The sequence below is a fragment of the Nannobrachium achirus genome (assembly GCF_963921795.1).
Source record: "Nannobrachium achirus genome assembly, chromosome: 1".
In the NCBI taxonomy this organism is placed as follows: domain Eukaryota; kingdom Metazoa; phylum Chordata; class Actinopteri; order Myctophiformes; family Myctophidae; genus Nannobrachium; species Nannobrachium achirus.
The window spans coordinates 37,854,481-37,874,121 of NC_137810.1; the positions used below are offsets into that span (position 1 = coordinate 37,854,481).

General features: G+C 41.1%; 1 protein-coding gene across 2 annotated transcripts in view; it reads left to right on the forward strand.

The window, feature by feature from the left end:
• usp13 (ubiquitin specific peptidase 13) overlaps positions 1–19,641 on the forward strand; it is a gene marked incomplete at its 5' end in the record, with an annotated part of 43,886 nt that overhangs the window by 6,356 nt on the left and 17,889 nt on the right. For both annotated transcript variants that reach the window (XM_080725876.1, XM_080725877.1), the window contains 10 exons: positions 4,766–4,826; positions 7,564–7,685; positions 9,050–9,192; positions 10,403–10,587; positions 10,934–11,031; positions 11,946–12,139; positions 12,774–12,845; positions 13,723–13,816; positions 15,711–15,836; positions 18,997–19,150. In XM_080725876.1, coding sequence (XP_080582002.1) covers positions 4,766–4,826; positions 7,564–7,685; positions 9,050–9,192; positions 10,403–10,587; positions 10,934–11,031; positions 11,946–12,139; positions 12,774–12,845; positions 13,723–13,816; positions 15,711–15,836; positions 18,997–19,150 — 1,249 coding nt within the window. The remainder of the gene's footprint in view (positions 1–4,765; positions 4,827–7,563; positions 7,686–9,049; positions 9,193–10,402; positions 10,588–10,933; positions 11,032–11,945; positions 12,140–12,773; positions 12,846–13,722; positions 13,817–15,710; positions 15,837–18,996; positions 19,151–19,641) is intronic.

Consider the following 19,641-nt stretch of genomic DNA (forward strand, 5'->3'; position numbering starts at 1 on the left):
CTGCTTCCTCATTGGTCCTAATTGGTCCCCCCACATAAACTTCCCTCTGTAAAGTGCTTCTATTTTCATGCCTCGATCACAGCTGGTCACATTCTGCTGGCTCCTGTGTCTCTCATGTTTTTTCCCATGTGTGCGTTTAGACCAGAGTGTGTCAGCATTCCCTCTGTTGGTCTGTCTGTCCGCCATGTCCACCCGCTTCCCAGCCTGTTGCTCAATTGATGGGCAGCCACTTGAAGCTGATTGGATCGGAAGCGAAGCAGTCAGTGGCATTGGGTTGTTTATTCTCCAGGCACTGATTTGGCAGGTTCCATGGTGGAGTCGCAAAGTGCTTCACTTCTATTTAATTCATTCATGTGTCAATGGTCTATTGATAAGTCAGCTTTTGATGGCGGACTTGAGACTGTTTAGCAAGCGATTAGGATTTCATTGCTGCCCCACTGGACAACAGTAGTGTTGAGCAACAGCAAAGTCAGAATGCGTTGAGAGCATAGACTGTAAAATTGAAAGAGGAGACGGCTGGCAGAAGGCAACACACATATCGTTGCTGTCGGGCAGAAACCTTGTATGTCTAAAACTCTAAACGGTTGCTTTTCAGGAAATGGAAAGAAGGACCTCTGTCCGATGTAGTTATTATTTAATTACTTTTTAATACTTTTCATTGGTTAAAATATTCATAAACCCCACAGACAGTCTCTAACCACTTCCAGCCTGACGTCCCTATTTTTGGCATGTCATTATATGCAAATTCTTTCAAGTTTGAAAAACCTTTTCCTTCTTTTTTTTTAATGGCCTGCCCAACATCCCTGGCTTATCTTATCAAGATGAACATTTGTCAAATAATTATAATTTCATTATCATAATTATTATTTATATAGCCTAATTATAATTGAAATGAACTGGCTGCCATCAGTCAGTTTTAGTTTGACTTTTCACCTCCCTCCCCATTATGCAGTGCAATATCTCTTGAAGCCACCAGGGCGGCCACCTCACACATGTTTTGAAAATCTTATAAATCTTAATATAAAATGTTTGTTGACTAATTTTTTTTAGGGCACAGCTAATGGGGATCCTAACAAATAAACAAATAGACCTGATGCAAAGATGTCAAGTGCCCTCCCACCTCGTTAACCTTGCAACTACAAACATTTCCCTTTGTAGCGTATAGAGCATCGCAGCGGAAGTGGTTTACTGGTGCCACTTAAAAATCGTCATTCATTTTCCCCATAGACTTTTACAAAGATATGTATAACAATTATGTTAAGCTTAGAACCAAGCCATCCAGGATGGCAGTGAATCATGACCATAAAACCTTTGATCCTATGTGAAAATATATTTTAATATTAAATTATTTGATATACTACATTTAATAACTACCCTTTGTTTAGCGATTTTCAAAATGTTCTTTTCATAGAAACAAAGGTTGTATGGTCATGATTCACTGCCATCCTGGATGGCTTGGTTCTAGGCTTAACATAATTGTTATAAATATTTTTGTAAAAGTCTATGGGGAAAATGAATGACGATCTTTAAGTGGCACCAGTAAACCACTTCCGCTGCGATGCTCTATTGGCTTGGAATAATGGCCAATAGGCTACAAAGAGAAATGTTTACATTTTTACATTGTAACAAGGTATTGCTTATCGGCACACTCGCATACATGTGCCCTTTTCTGGGGTTTGAGCACCTGCCCTCTCAGTGCTCTGTGCATGGCCCTGATGCTTATGCAGTATGCGGCCCGAATGAATGAATGTGGTCCCTCAGCCGGCCCGCTGACCGGTCCTCCCTTAAGCTTCTGCAAGCATCTACAAGCTGATGAGGGCTTGTAGATCAGCTATTGTTGCCAATTTTGCAAGTATGAGCAAACAATAACAAACAAACTATAAAGGGGCTTAAATGGTTAAAAGATGACCAGACAATATTCATTTATGAAAAATCACACCAGTGCGAAGTGAGCGGTGCAAACTAATTCCTGCAAGGGCGCCTGCGCAAATCAGTGGCAATATTATTTTTGTTGTGTATGATGTTTAATTATCGAACAAAGACGTGAGAAGGAGCTACATGTGTCCAGGATATGGGGTTGGTTAGACATGGCCCTGGGTTTTGAATCGGGGGTGGCTGGGTGCCGTCTTGGACATGAGACAGTGACCACAATCTGTGCAAGTGTCGTTGCTGTCTCAGGTACTTGGTGTTGTTCAGCCGGCACCGGATTGAGGTTCAGGCAAAGTCGAGCTTGTGATCTTGGACAGACTTTGCCCACACTCTTGTCAAGCTTTGATAGAGGAGATAGCCCCAAGGAGATGGATTATAATCTGATTAAATGCTAACAGTTTAGCCAGAAGTTAGCCAGGTTGTTAGCCAAACAAATCTGTGCAAATGTGGTTGCTGTTTCAGGCCGGCAAGATGCAAGGGAGACCGATTGTACAGAATTCAACAGTAGTTGCAGATCCAAAGAGGATTATACAATTCCAGAGATATGACCATATGACAATCACCCTGAAGGTTGAAACCCCTAAATGTTGCAGAATGATTGAATTACGAGTTCATAGAACTTAACCCTTTGCTTGTATTTTAAGCTTGTGTGAGCTGTGTACCACCTGAAACCTGTGACAATAACCACAATCTGTGCAAGTGTGGTTACTGTCTCAGGTTAAAGCCTGGTTTGAGGTTAAAAAATATCCTGAATGTCTGGAACAGCCTATCAAAAGCCGTACTGTCCATGATGTCAACATAGCACGGACCAATCAAGGGCTGTGAACAGTGCTAATTTATTGGCTAAACACGTTCTGAAACTGACAATGCCGAATGATTGAGCGGTTTGCACAGCTCAAAAATCACACCCAGTGTGAAGTGAGCGTCCGGCAAAGCTTGGCCAATGCGGGACGGGGCGGGACGGACATACATAGGCTACAGTACATACAGACAGAGCCAGATGTAGGAGCACTATAAGGAAGGAAAGAAATCACACACTAAACGTAAAAAACACCCCTGAATTGATTTAACCAGTGTTTTGGGAATGTGTGTAGTCATGATGCTAACCATACACAGCATCCATCTGGACCACTGAACTGCTTGCCCTCCTGTGATTAGTCTTAGCTGCTCCTCTTGTCTCTTTTGCCCATGCTGTGGTAGGATGGGGTTTCCCCTTGCCTTGCAACCTGACCCGGTGAGCAGAACATGTAGCATCTATTTCAAATGACCAGCATCAGGACTCTCTAATACTGTACTGATGGCACTTCATACTGTATCATTATTTCTTAACATTATTAGTGTGGTTGCTACAGCATATAGGCAATAGGGCATTCACCAACTATTCGAATATTTGAATATCAAAGTCACTATTCGACGTTGTTACCAGAAGTCGAATATTCGCTTTTTTTTCTCTCTCTCTCTCTCTCTCTCTCTCTCTCTCTCTCTAAAAAATATATAGTTTATAAAACTTGGTTAGAATGTTGTTAATGCTCTATATACCAGGGGTTCTCAAACCTTTTTAGGCAGTGAGCCCAAAAATAAACATATTTGAACTGGGGACCCCCACCCTGACAAGCACTTGGAATTGTAGGTATTACATTTAATGTGACTCGGTTCCACAGATAAATATTGTGAAAATAGCCGATCTACATGCTCACAACGCCTCGCAATGTTCGCCTCTTGCTTACTTAATATTTGACAGTTTGGCCAGTCCTGTCGAATATTCAACTATTCGAATACTTTGAGGTCGAATAATGCGAATACTAAAACTATTAAAACTAAAACTACTAAAACTAAAACTATCACTATTCATGAATGCCCTAATAGGCAACACACTATAGTTCTAGGTCTGAGAATCTTTTGCCGGCAAAGTGAACCTATGATCCTTTTCTTTGACCATCAAGGCATGGGTTTATTCTAGTGCAGTTTTTGTTTGCCACGTTGGTGGGCTAAGGACAGTGGGTGTTGTTTATTTTGTTTTGCTAAATGTGTGCCTGTAATGCATTTGAGACTGTAGCAGTGATTAAGGGAAAATACATTTGAGTTGTACTGTCTTTCAATAATAAATGATCAAATCTCTTATGTTGAGGAGGATATATCAATGTATATTTTATGGTCCAAGGATCTATCTGTTACTTGGTGAATCATTAGGAATGAAATGAAGTGTTGTCACCTTGTGGATATAGCTGATCTACAAGCTCATAAAGCGTCGCATGATGAATGGTCGTGAACTTTAAGATCTGCTATTTTCACTATTTTGGAAATATTTCTGAAAAGGCCTATATAGTATACATATTTGTGTGTATTTATGTTTTTGGAATATTTGTGAATATGTTCGTTTAATATGCCCAAAATAGTGACACCAGGGAGAAAGTGATTAAAATGGTAGTGAACTTCAACAAGCTAAAGGCATCCTTCTCTGCTATACGATCAGAGCCTTAATTTAGGATCTACACTACAAGATCTACAAGATCGCATTTTTGTATTGCTTTCCATTAGAACAGTTGTCGAATCAGGCAATATCAATCGATGGGGTGTTTTAGAGTCAGTGCACAGTCTACTGTCAAACTATAACTGTATGAATGTGTGCTTTTTCCCTTGTGAACCTGCTTTTTGTTAACCTTTGCACAGAAAAGTGAAGCTTTTGGTCATGCTTCACTTGACATCAAACTATATAATATATAAATGGTGATTTCACTGTCAGTGAATTCACACACTTGCAATTACCCAGAATTGCACCTTTCTAGTTTTGAAGTGTTCTACTGCTCCATTAAAGTTTCTCTTGTGTTTCTTACAGAAATCCACCGGTGCTGCAGGAGGCGCCATCCCCAGAAGAAGAAATGGCAAAGTGTTTCTAGGTGGGTAGTCCTCCGATCCTGCCTGCAAAATAGACAGAACTGGACTCCTTGTCGCTAGAGTGGCTGTTTCTGCCATTGCTGTTCGTGTCAAAGTCTAGAACTAGAAAAACTCTTCTCACTCTAGCTCTTGTGGAATTGTGTTGCTAGGGAACAGAAAGCTGGCCCACGTTTTTTCTTCTTCTTCCTGTCAGCTATTGATACTAGCAAACACTGCAGCAGAAAATAAACTCGGAACGAATGATGTTTCACAACATAAACATGATTTAGTTAATTTGATTAATTATTTTCATTGAACGGGTTCATTAGATTCATTAGGCTTAACATATTCAGGATGATTGTACAATCACACTTCTCCATTAGTCTCTATTGTTATTGTTTTTATTACACTGCCGTGGTCCTCCCAGCTGCCACTCCAGTCACCCTTTAGTTTGCCCAAAGCACCAGATATTTCCCATGTGGAGACCCACCCCCTCCCCCTCCTCTTGTGGTTTAAATATAGCCCATTTATTTGTATATGCGGTTAGTAACGGTCTAAATTCAAAGTGCCACATGCCCAGGCTGGCCCACTCCCATCCTGCTTGGTGGAGGGGGGTTTACAGTGCCTCTTCTCCTAGCTGCTGCCGTCTCAGCTGCCACCGCCTGTCAATGTCCCGTCCCAGCCTGACACACTTCTGCCACCGGCAGCCATGACGCAGGCCTGCTCAGAGGGGACCAGGTGTCTCGCTCTGTCTGCCCTGTCTCAACGACAGCGTGGCAGCCTGACGGCATAAAGGATTCCTTCCACTGAGGCTCCATTGATGGAATACACATTCAACGTCCCTGTTTTCTAATCTTCTGGCGTGCTGTTGCCACCACAGTGAAATTTAAACACACCACTGTCGTGTTGTTGTTCATAATCAATCCCTGATTCAGACTGTCGGAATTGGAAGTGACACAGCCTCTCATGCAGGCCTCTGGGGATCTGTGATGGTTTCTCCTTGGCCTCCATTTTGAATCTCGTCTCCCATTCCACGTCAGCAACTCCTATTAGTTATGATGATGAGAGTGACGGCCAGTGGTGGAAAAAGTAGTCACATATTTTACTTAAAGGAGCTATTGTCAACTTTTTCTCGAAAGATGAACGCTAAAATAAAAATAATGATTCGAAAATATTTTAAAAAAAAGATTAAGCTTCATATATGTGTTTCTATTCAAAAATGACCACAAAAAGCGTAAGATAATGATAAAATAATAATTTGGCAATTGTCAGCCTGACTTTGTTTACATCCCTTATCAATCCATATAAAAGAATAGAAGAGGGATGTAAACAAAGTCAGCCTGACAATGACCAAAATTATTATTTTATCATTATTTTACACTTTTTGTGGTAATTTTTTAATAGAAACACATATGAAGCTTAATCTTATTTTTATATTTTCTAAACATTATTTTTATTTTAGCGTCCGTTTTTCAAGAAAAAGTTGACTATGGCTCCTTTAAGTAAAAGTATCATTTCTGCAATATAGAAATACTCTGTTTCAAGTAAAAGTCCGGAATTCAAAATGTACTTGAGTAAAAGTATGAAAGTGTACAAAATGTTGGAAAATAGCAGATCTACAATCTCACAATGTGTCTCAACATCGAGCTTGTAGATCGGCTATTTTCAAATAGCCACGGTATAAAATAGGGCTAAAGTGTATGTATGTTTTATAATATTATAATTTATATCTGAGTAGTAACTAGTAACTAAAGTTTTCAAATAAATGTCGTGGAGTAAAAGTACAATACCAGTACGTACCAGTCTGATGATCTAATCAGCAAGTCTTACTTTGGACGTCACCAGGAAACCAGAGGACACAATAACAATGACACCAGAGGCACCCGGGGGTTCACAGACAAATTACCTATGGTTCCTCATGAGTCATTACACAACTTTAGTTTGTAGTAAAGATTGGACAGCTGTATATGGAGAGGGGTCTGGAGAGCAGTCCCTTTGGCCTTTGTCATTTCAAGCCAATTTTGTGATCCATGATTGATGAGGCATGACAGAGGAGATAGAAATGTGAGTCCCATTTTAATCTAACCCTCAATGGTCTTGGTCTTTTTCAAAGATGATGGAACAATGTTAAGGTGTGGATAGGCGTCTAGTGAGTCGTAATCGTGGCGGCAGACACACTATTCCCTAAAGTTTGTTACACACAGGTGTGTGATGATTCTGACGAATAAACAATGCAAAAATGTGCCAAACTATTCATATAGTTTATGCCTCATTCATTCAGGTTGATTGACCTTGTTTCAAAAAAGAATGCCGCTTCATCGCCATGTAATATTTGTGTTTTGTGCGAATCTACTCATAACACTTACAAAACATATATATTTGGGCCAATTAATTGTAAAAAAGAAAAAGAAAACACCCTATAACTGGACAGTCAAAGATGAAGCTTTTCTGAAGTGTACTTTGTAGCAAGACTACACAACATTACCTTTTCCCACATTTCCCGCTCTGTCCCTATTTTACACCTGCCCATCCTGGAATGAGGTGCCCTCATTTGTGATCCTTTTCTTTGACCATCAAGGCATGGGTTTATTCTAGTTCTGTTTTTTCTTGCCACGTTGGTGGTCTAAGGACAGTGTGTGTATTGCTTTCCATTAGAACAGTTGTCGAATCAGGCAATATCAATCGATGGGGTGTTTTAGCATCAGTGCACAGTCTACTGTCAAACTATAACTGTATGAATGTGTGCTTCTTCCCTTGAAGATTTAGAGCTAAATCGTGACTTTAATGGAGAAGACTATGAGTATGAAGATGAGGCCAAACTCGTCATATTTCCAGACCATTTCGAGATCCCTTTACCAAATATTGAGGAGCTGCCTGCTCTGGTCAGTGAATTGGTGCTGTCCATGCATTTGTGTGTTTGTGTCTATTTCCCTGCATGTTCAACTCGCAGTGCAGTGATTTACACCTTGTCCTCCAGAGTGGTAGCCACACCCTAACCCTAACCCTAACCCAAGTTCACAAAGTTCCCCAGTATGACGCGTTGTGAGCTTATATGTCGGCTATTGTTCGTGAAGAGATTTGGTGTAGAGGAAAAAAAGAGCAGACCAAGTACAGAGCCGGTCAAGTTGACCTCATCTAGAGGGTTTCAGTGGTAGGACTTTGACTCAGAAAATGTTTTTGAGCGAACCATTGGTGCATATTCAGTAAATGTATACGCACACTTCTAAGTTTAGATCTTACAGTATACCATGCACCATGTTTTAGTTTTTTGTACATTGTCAACTGCTATGCTGCTTTTGTTTTGCTATGAGGCGGTGTTGTGTTGTGTTGTGTATGCTTTGGTGTTCTTGTGCTATTTTTAAGCCCCTCTCTTTTCACTCAACTTTATTTGTGCAGCGTGTGTTTGTGTGCTTGTGTGGGATGCTTTGTCTTGGCATGCAGTGTGTATTTCATAATACTTGGTGTTTTTGTTTTGAAGTTTTGGGCATGCATTATTTATTGATTGTATCGAACGTACAAATTGTGTTGACGTTATTCATAATTCACGTCAACACCTGAGGTCTTGTTTCCCTGGGTAAAGCTACGGCAAGCATTAAATGGGCTGTGCTTGATTTGGTTTTATTTTAGATTGTTGTATATGGTGCTGCTGCTTGCTTCTTGGTTTTCCTCTGTAAAACTAAGCTGTAGATGGCTTTCCTTCCAGCAGCTTATTGCTTGTGGTTTTATCAATGTTTGGGTGACTATGCTTCACTCTCCTCCTCTGTTACGTCTTTAAACAGTACACACCAGGAGCGATGCGAATAAACAATTTGAAAAACATTGTGATGATTATTGCGATGATTTCACACTGAACTGTTATTTTGGTGAATTCATTCGTCCAGGTTGATGATTTTATTTGCGCTGAAAAATCAAACAGCAGTTTACATTAGTGTCAAATAAGCGCTCCCGGTGTGTACGGACATTTAACCGCATATATATCCACCTGTTTCCGCGAGAATTTACTGTAGCATTATTTGCGGGACACTTCCGGTTAACAGCAGACATACAAGCTCACGTCGCGTCGCAGATGCAACCGTTGTGAGCTTGTAGATCACTCTCGGCTGCGGCGCCGGAAGCTGCCTGCACATTCTGCGCAATGCACAATGGGATGTTGGAAAGTTGTGGATTAGATACATCTTCAAAATACCTTCTATCCATAATTGTATGCATCTGGCTTTGACTTCCTTGCGTCCGCTCCACTGTCCAGGTCACGATAGCCTGTGATTCGATTCTCAATTCACCATCGGCCTACAAGAAGCATGAGCCAGTCTCGTGGGAGGAGGAGATTCAGATATCCAGACACGCTAGGAGCCTCCGGCAGCAGGACAACGGAGTCCGGATCCCACCCGGGTAAGAAACACCACTTATTATTAACCTTACTTATTATTATTATTACATCAAAAAGGAGAGATCGAGGGCACACGGGTCATCTTAAAAACTTTAACAACGGGAACCCTAGCATCCATATTCAGGGCGTGTCATAAATAGGTGAAAATAGACAAACATTTGGCAAAAGTAGGCGAACATTAGGCAATTCATGGGTTGCATTTGTAGTCCTAAACCGGCCATATTGAGGACCAACACAGGTGTTCAATTTGTCTGATTGGCATAGAACCAATGTTCTACGTTAATCAAAACACCTGTGTTGGTCCTCAAAATGGCTGGTGTAGGACTACAAATGCAACCCATGAATAGGTAAGGTTTGCGGCAACAGTAAACAAATGATCTTAAGATGAGTGTCATTTTTGGTGACACTCATCAAAAATGACAATGACAAATCCATACCCCTTATCCCTAAACTTCGTTTTCTTTTTTTACTATTTATAAAAACATTTTTAAATATTCAATTAGCTGATCTGCAAGCTCACAACGTGTCGATGAATTGTTAATAAAGGCAAAGAAGTTTAGGGATAAGGGGTAAGGCATGGACGAAAATATAGCGGACTTTTTCATCAGTCTGTACAATTTTGCATAGATCAAATTATGTACATTTAGGAATATGCAGAACTGTAATTTTCTATGTTTGTGCAAACCTGTCTGTGTGACCTGCCCAGCAGAAATATCTATAAATGGTGCTGACTTCTGATAATATAATATTAAACAACAAGAAAAAGACTGACTTAAGACAAATTATCAAGATCACACGTAACTCTAACAAAACTCAGATTTTATTTGACATTGGAAATTTGTCGCTAAAAAGTTCATTTTGTGTAAGCCTGGCATTACCTAGATTTAATTCACTTACTGTATGTAAATACTGTTTCCCTGAGCTAAACAGACAGATGATCTTATGACTTCCTTCCTGATACTGTAGATCATTTTGCTCGGTTGTGTTAGGTGAATGTTACCACTCTATAACTCTAAATATAACACAGCCACACAGCTGCAGACATTAGGGTCAACTGAGGCTCTCAAAATTTTTACTTTTCACCTAGAGCTTAGGTCAACATCCTTGACATAATTTTGACATTATCTTATTCATCATCATTGGGATGGTGTTGAGTGAGATGTCAGCGATTAAAACAGTCAAATTGTGTCTCTGTGCTGCCAGTGGTACCAGTGGCTGGAAGTGTCAGAAGTGTGAGATGAGGGAGAACCTTTGGCTGAACCTGACAGACGGAGCTGTGCTCTGTGGGAAATGGTTCTTCGATGGCAGCGGAGGCAACGGCCATGCTTTGGATCACTACAGAGAGACCAACTTCCCCCTCGCCGTCAAAATGGACACCATCACCCCAGATGGAGCAGGTGTGCTATTGAACTTGAAGGCTTATCAGTTATCACGTGTACCATAACCGTATGTACACCTGTACAATATGTAGGCCTATACAATGCATAGTTTAAAAGTCAGTAGATGGAAGTGTAATAGATATCACAACATTGGCTGCTTTATGTTGGATATTCTAGGAATTGAAAGGTTATTATAGGTTGCATCATACTGAACTTATTATAATATAATAACTTCAGTATTATATTACACAGTACAATGCAACCATATTATGGTTGTATTGTACTGTGTATTTCACAAACTATATACAAGGCATACACATGTGCAGATAGCAGAGGGTAACTTTTTCTAATTCCTTCCCTGCAGATGTCTATTCATTTGAAGAGGAAGAAGCTGTGCTGGATCCCCTTATATCAGAACACTTATCACACTTTGGAATAGACATGCTACAGATGCAACAAAAGGTAAGTTGACTTGTGTTGACTAAGCTTCAAGGGAAAGGCACGCTCAACTCAAAGGACAGTCTTGAGGTAGTCTTGAGTAATTTGACTAATTGTAAAAGGAAGAAATCAATCAGAACCGACACGTTTTGGGCACGTACCAGTAGTTCCTCCTCAGTGTTCCTCGTTAGAGTCGTCACACTGAGGAAGGCTAAAGCCCGTATCAGAGTCGGGTGTAGTGCCTTGTAGTCTTTTTGAGTCATAAAATTACAACGTTAACGCTCAAAAAGACTACACGGCACTACACCGTGGTGGATAGCCTTCCACCGCGGACCCTACTCTGATACGGGCTTTATGAGCCGGAACGAAAACTTCCATTTGAGAAATAAGCTGACTTTGTACCATCTACCCCAAATCCAACCCCCCAATCCATTTTACAAGTATATTTACAAAAAGGGGATATCTGATAATAAAATCAATGAAAGGACCCGCACACTGTCAAGAACTTGCAAATTATTTATTTTGTCATTTAGACCTTCATCAGGATGGGACAAGTGTATTTACAAACATTAAAATAAAAACCCTTGGGGCGCCCACTGGCCTACCGGTCCAGGTGCATACCACATAGGCTCTGATGCCTGACAGCGTGTCGCAGGTTCGAGTCCGAATCCCAACGACCTTTGCTGAGTGTCACTCCCCATCTCTCTCCCCATTTCCTGTCAGTCTACTGTCCTATCAAATTAAAGGCATAAAAGCTCAAAAACAAATCTTAAAAAAAGAAAGAAAGAAAGAAAACCCCTCTTCAGATATAATTATCAAGGGGTTTGCAGCTAATTTTTATATGTTTTTGTCTAGATTTTCATGTGTACCAAAGGAGCCCAAGGCCCCTAGAATAAAGACTTCACAGCCACCTCTCTCCTCTCTCTGCCTCTTTTTAGACAGAGAATGGCCATCACACAAATGACAACAACGTGCGGCAGCGGGTCAGTGAGTGGGAGGTGATCCAGGAGTCAGGGATGAAGCTGAAGCCAGTGTATGGCTCTGGTTACACAGGACTCAAGAACCTGGGAAACAGCTGCTACATGGGCACTGTCATGCAGGTCCTCTTCAGCATCCCAGAGTTCCAGAGGATGTGAGTATACAGCCGTCCAGTTTAGGGGGGAATTATTAGTTGAATTATTGATTACTGTAATTAATTGACGGATCTAATACAATTTCAGTAATTGCTTGGTGATGTACCCTGTAGAAATGTAAAATATGTGCTGTTTACAACTCCCGTCAATGATCTTGACAACTCAATTTACAGGTCTGAACTGTAAAAATGTATGTTGACAGTGTCCATCTAATCAGTCAGCAGTCGTTCAAGTGTTTCTTTATATGTTTCAATGGAAAAGCTGAACTGGAATGATATATTTTGATATTTTTCAATATCGCAAAAAGTCTTTGTAATTGTGTATGTGAGGTGGAAACTTGTTTTGGGAGTTGTTGTGATGACTAGCAATGGGAACACATAATAACGGGAGGCTTTTCCTGCTGTGACTTTTCCCAGTAATAATATGTTTTATTGCTGATGCCTGGGTTTGGCATAACTTCTATGTTGAAGTTGTCCATTTGTTAATTCCACCTGCATACCACTACCAGATGTATGCGTTTGTAACTTCTCAGTACCACCATTACAGTATGTCTTTCCAAGGGTTCAGCATTTCCATGTAGCCTCCCATGTACTCTATGTGAAGTAGTCAATGGATGTGTTTTGGATTTGTCAGGTATGTGGGAAGTCTTCAGAGGATATATGACTACTCGCCCCTTGACCCCACCCAGGACTTTGCCACACAAATGTAAGTGATTACATAACCCCATGTCGTAACGTAAGATGCTAACATATGATGAAGGTGTCTCCTGTTCTGATCACCATGTCTCTTGGTATGAGAAGGTACATTTAGTTTGTAAATGTAACTGAAACACTCTATTATGACCAATATACATCCTTATTAAGATTAATAAATGTTTGCTATTTATATGTGTATGTTATAGAGATTCATATACAGACACATTTGCAAAAGTTAGGTCAGTTATCTCAATCCAGTTATTATTGGACTAAAATACCAGTAAATACACAGTACATTTTGTTACACAAATTCTCTCTCGGCCGCATATGAGCATGTCGAAAGCGATTGCTTTTGCCAAGATGAAAAGTGAGAAGGGTCTTTTGCATGGCAGGAAATGAATATTAGTCGTTGAGACATAAACGGTGTCATCATCGAGTCCTCAAGCTTGTTGGTGGATGAGCTTGTTTATGTTTGTTGTCCCTCTGCTCATCTTAGTGGGCCATGAACTTACGAGATGAGAGATAAGTTATTTTGTTCTCTGACAAGCAATTACACTGGAAACATGATTGAATTATGTTTTGGCAAAGTGGTATTCCAAGCTATTTTCGCCGGTCAGTCAGTGTGTGAGAAATGTTTGTTCAGATGAACTGAGGCACACTTACGCTATCCATAAGGTTTTCTATCCGAATTTGGAATTTAATCATCCAGCACACGCATGCACGCACGCGCGCACGCACACACACACACACACACACACACACACACACACACACACACACACACACACACACACACACACACACACACACACACACACACACACACACACACACACACACAAATCACTTTTCCTTCTAATTTGTATGCGTGCTCCCTTGTCCCACAGGGCTAAGCTAGGCTATGGACTGCTCTCAGGCCAGTTCTCCAAACCCCCCATGAAATCTGAGCTCATTGAACAGGTGATGAAAGAAGAATACAAGGTATTAGACTCGGTATGTCGAGATAAATAATCTGCCTCTATACGGTTTTTAACTATGTTTACATCATCAAATGTTATTCTTAAACATTCGTTGTGTGTGTGTGTGTGTGTGTGTGTGTGTGTGTGTGTGTGTGTGTGTGTGTGTGTGTGTGTGTGTGTGTGTGTGTGTGTGTGTGTGTGTGTGTGTGTGTGTGTGTGTGTGTGTGTGTGCGTATGCGTATGCGTATGTGTGTGCATGTGCGTGTATGCGCGCCCGCGCGCGCGTGTGTGTGTGCGCGCAATAATAATAAATATAATCACACAGTGTAGTGTCCACCTTTGTGCTTATAAAGTTTCACTAAAACAGTGGTTCCCAAACCTTTCAGGTCAAGACCCAAAAGAGAAATTAGGGTCCCGGGCAAATTAGTTTGCCCGGGACCCAAATTAGTGATAGCAGCAGATCTACAAGCTCACAACGCGTTGCTTTGCACCACATTATAAGCTTGTAGATTTGTTTTCTAATTTATGGAATTTCTTAGACTTTTCTTTTATTTATCAATGAAATTACTTAGAGAAATCATTGCATGTTTTTTATTAATAAAAAAACGCAGCTTTTTGGGTGATGTTTTTTTTTTTTTTTTTTTTTAATAATAATTAAAAACTAAATGTAGGAAATGAAAAATTAAGGGACCCATAAAAATTTGTCCGCTACCCACAAATGGGTCCCGACCCACGGACCCAGTGTTTGGGAACAAGTGCACTAAAATTGTTTAAGCATTAACACTAAATGATGGACCTCAAATAGGATTGTACAAAAAATAAAACTGTTGAACTGCTCCTAGAGTTTTAGTAGTGCAAATGTCAAAAAATACACTTTAGACCTGGTGGGCATTTTGTTATGGACATGTTTTATACGTTTTGAGGCTATAAAAACCACAGAGAGACATAAAGTGTGACCAATAGCATTGACATACGCAAAATTACTTTTGCTGCAAGATTTTTCACATTTTACAATTCGATGCCCCAATTTGTTCCTCTCCCAGTTTCTGTTCTAGATATTCAAATTGGAATAGATTTGTTTACACTATGTGGCATTTGCAAATGAGCATTTTGCTGCGCTGTTCCGAACATACAGCGATAAGTGAATTTGACTGTTTTCAAACACATCTGTGAGGTAATTAGACAAGCAAAGCCACTAAAGCCTAATGGGCCCCAGCTCAAGGACCTTAAGCTCCAGGCTTCTTTAGGCCTTATTAGTCAGAGTAATTGACAGGGCCGTTCTGTGATCCTGCATTTCCTCCATATGTGAGGGCGGAGACATGTTTGGACACACATTGACAGCTGGGTGCAACATGGCATGGTGGGATACTGTTGGGGCGTTGCAGTGTTGGCATACTGTGCTATATGTGGTGGTAAGCTTAAGCTATGTCCCAATTAATGTTGCTAATGCTTGAACTGTGTATGAATATTTTAAACCTGATGAGATTTTCCTCTTTTTGGAGAGAAAGGTTCTTTTTTTTTTCTTCCAAGAAGACCAGAAGGCTGTGTAATGTGTATCTTTTTAAACACCGCTGGCAGGGGACAGACTTATGTAGCGCTAACATTACTTGTAACTGTTTTCTCTAAAAGGCATGCACCAATACCACTTGTTTATAGGAAAAAAACAATGATCAAAATGTTTATCTTGGCGTGTTTTGTTGGTTTGTAGTCACTGGAGAAAATCTTTTCTACAATGTGAAGCAGAGCAAAATAAGCTCTTATTTATTTTATTTTAGGATTTTACTATTCAACTAACTATCTGATACCAAGACCCAGTTTGATCCTGGTTATATCCATTCAGTGTATATATTGGTGCACACCTAACATTCACCTGTGCTTGACAGGTTGCTTGACGGTGTTCTCACTTCTTATTTCAGCACCAGCAAAAAGGCATCTCTCCCAGGATGTTCAAGGCCCTTATCAGCAAGGGCCACCCAGAGTTCTCCTCCAACAGACAACAAGATGCTCATGAGTTCCTAGTACACGTCATGAACCAGGTGGAGGTGAGTTGATGCCGAGTTCTTGGGAGGAGAGGGAAAGGGTGATTTCAAACTAAAGCCAGTGAGCAGAGATGATATGCTGTAGTATAGATTAGAATGTTCCTAATATCAGTTGACTTCTGATACAGGTGGATAAATTACAAATAATCCAAAAAATCAAATATGTACCTTGAAATTCAGTTCTCTGTGATAGAGTACTGTGTAACTCATCAAACCAGTAACAATTGGGGTAATTTCCAAGCCTTGATAGATGTGGTTGAAAGAGACAGGAAGTAGCATGAGATGGGAAAGGACATGCAGCAAAGGCCTCTCTGGGCCTGCTGTGCAAGGACTGAGCCATAATGGTATGGGTTGTACCAAGTGAGCCACCGACTGGGTCCTACTTAACCCATGGCCTACAATTTAATGCCTTCTAAATCCTTAAAATGTTCTGAAATGTTGCTTTATCAGTGGTGCTCAAAACCTTTTTATGTCAAGGACCCCCAAAATGTATTTGGCCACCGACCCCCAAAATATTTTGTTCCAGGGAAGGGACCTTCCCAAAAGCAAGATTTGAGTTAAAAATGTTGCTTTAAAGAATATATTCAAAGATAAAAATAAATACATTTTAACTCAAATCCAAAATGATGACGGTTTTAATGGGGTTAATACAATTCCCCATACCTGCATGTTGCATACAAGCACAAAAGCTGCTATCTACCCCCCCCCCCCCATATTGAGTAGCCATTTTTTAACCCTTTTTTTCCCCCAATGTAGTCATTACGCCAATGAAATTCCCCCCGCACACTACTGTGTGTTGTCACTTGTGTTGTACACTAGAGTGACTAGGCCCAGGGCTCACATACCAGTGAGGGCTGCATCCTCCTCCATCCTACTCACGTTCATCCATAGCCTAATTATGTTTTTACTGTACATTACCGTACTGTACTGTAAACCAGTGGTGTGATATGGATTTTAGAAGTGGTGCCCCTCTAAATTCGTGACGTGATGATTCATGTGCGTGCATGTGAGGCGCGTGTGCGTGCAGCTAAATAAGTCTGGGCTCGCAAGCCCAACCGAGCCCACGGCATCTCACCCCTGCTGTAAACATAATTATGGATGAAGGGAGCCGCTAGGTCACCCATCGGTTTCTACAGATCCATTTTGAGGCCACTATTTCAGCTGATTCAAATCCACTATCTTGGATTTCCGGTCCCGAAACGGAACCAGGAAACTACTTCTATTATTGGGTAGACGGAGAGCGAGGAAAGGTGGGTCTTCACTCTAGAAGCATACCCTACTTTATCATCAATTAAACAATGTGTTTAATTTTACAAACACGCGTATCATGATAATTGAAAGAAGACTTTAAACTGAAAGTATTTATGACAATGTTTACTATGGTAACACAATCAAGTGTAAATACCCATTGAGTTTAATGGTATGAAAGGTCTTCTGCAACCAGCAGGAGGGGAAATAGTGGCACCTTCTTGAGGCCATTGATGAGAACTGCAGCGTTTTCAGAACTTCTTCATTGGCCTCAAGCGGCGAATGCTCGCCGCCTGGTCCTACTCCTACCGCCCCAACACTCACTGTTGACAGGTGCTGCCCCAGCCCGTAGGAGTACATGCCCAGCCTCCCTCCCCCGAACATTGGCCAATTGTGTTTGTATAGGCTCTCGACAAATCCAGGTGCACCGTGGTGGATTCCAAACCCCAGGGCAGGTTCACTTTACCACTGATGTGCCACCTTTGATTGATTGATTGAATACTTGATTAGACAGTAATGTAGACAGCACAGGGTACAGTCAGACATTCAAACAAACAAACACTGTCCCTTCAGTTTGCAGACACTGGTGCTCGGAAGTAACTTTCTCAAGCGGTGGGTCTATATATAGCCTACTGCTATCTGTTTCACAGGGAGGCCAGATAATGCTTCCCATTCTGCCTCAGGCACACATCAGTCACATTCAGACTCAAATCTACCTCATGTCCTTCAGAACCGGAAAAACTAAACGCTTCCTTTGTTAAATGTGGGCCTGTAAATCCATTTGAGACTGTAACTGTGATTACAGCACATAACTAAACTTGCCTTGACAGGACAGGACAAGACAAGACAAGACAAGACAAGACAAGACATTTGAATGCCCTTATATTATTATCATTTAAGGACCCAGTAGCTCCTCTATGAGAATATGTGAATGGGGTGATTTATTTTCCTTTTTCCTTAGCTTAGTATGTATCTTCAACTGTCAAGGTTGCATGTCTAGGAGCTGAGTTATTCAGCCAGAGATAGAAAGGAAGGGACAGTAGTCGCCATCATCAGCAATTTTTTCCTTGGGTCAGACAAGTCAGCTCGAGTACAGGCCGTGAGTAAAATTATAACTCATGTATTTTTGTTGCTTCTTAGAATAGACAGGCCAGACTGCATAGATAACCCCCATACGAGCCGCTGTGTTTAATCACGGTGACATCTCTCAACATACGCTTCAAATAAACACGAGCTGTGAGGACACACGGGGGATTTTAATGATATCAAATTACCTGGGGTTCTGAAGAGATATAATACTGGGCCCTTGGGTTTGTTTTTGGTGGTTTAGTTTTGAAAGATTAGCTTCTGCTGTACACACACCTGCATTATAGTCTTAATAGTAGTTAAGCTTGAGGTTTGATGTGCCAGAAACATTTACACAATACACAACAAACCAAGGGTTTAATTTCAATTGTGAATTTATCAATTTTTGGGGGTTTTGAGGACCCCCTCGGCTTATCCTCTAAATAAAATCTAAAATAAATTATTCTAAATGTAATCTGAGTCATCTTGCCAGTACATCTCATCTATTTGGTCTCAATATTGATCTTCACCCCAAAAATAACTATTTTTATTTTTTGTCTCATTCCTAAGACAATATTTTGATGACCAGCAGTGGTGCCCTACGGAGACACAAAAAGAGCCTGCTTTGTTCCCTATGGAGACACAAAGAGCCTGCTTTGTTCCCTATGGAGACACAAAGAGCCTGCTTTATTCCCTATGGAGACTCCTAAAATTATTAAATTAGGAATGCGACAAAAACATACCCATGAATTCAAGTCTCCATGGGGTGAGTCATTTATAGAAAAAAGTCCTTTAATATCAAACTAATCTCCATATTGTTCACACCCCCTCCCTACCTCCCTTTCCCCAGAGGAACAGTGGGGGCTCGGAGAACCCCAGCGACGTCTTCCGCTTCCTGGTGGAGGAGCGCGTGCAGTGCTGTCAGACACGCCGGGTGCGCTACACTCAGCGGGTGGAATACCTCATCCAGCTGCCTGCCCCCATCGAGGCCGCAACAAACAGAGGTAAGAGAGACCCCCCCCCCCCCCTCTTCGCTGCACTCAGTTGCAGGCACGTGCACACATACTGTAGACATCAAAGGGGGCTTGAGCCCCTGCCCTTTTATCCGTCTGTAAAAAGTGCCCTCTCCAGACCATGAATGCAGTTTTTACTCTGGTGAAAGAAATGCAAATGCCCTCTTTCCATGCCATACCTGAAGGCAGCATTCAAGAGAATTGACTTGTCCAAACTCTCCTGAACTTGAATGCAGCATCTTATGCTGAAAGAATTGCCCTCACTGTGTAGAAATCCATGCCGTGCGGCACTTTTCCGGTATTGCCTTTTTTATATTTAGTTTAGTGTGGTCAAGACTTTTACTTGTAACAGAGTATTTCTACATTGCAATATTGATACTTTTACTTAAGTAAAATGAAAGGAGTACTTCTTCCACCACTGCCCGCACCACAGCGTCAAAGCGCCAGCTGACGCGCCATGCATCAGAGGGTGGGTGCAGGTG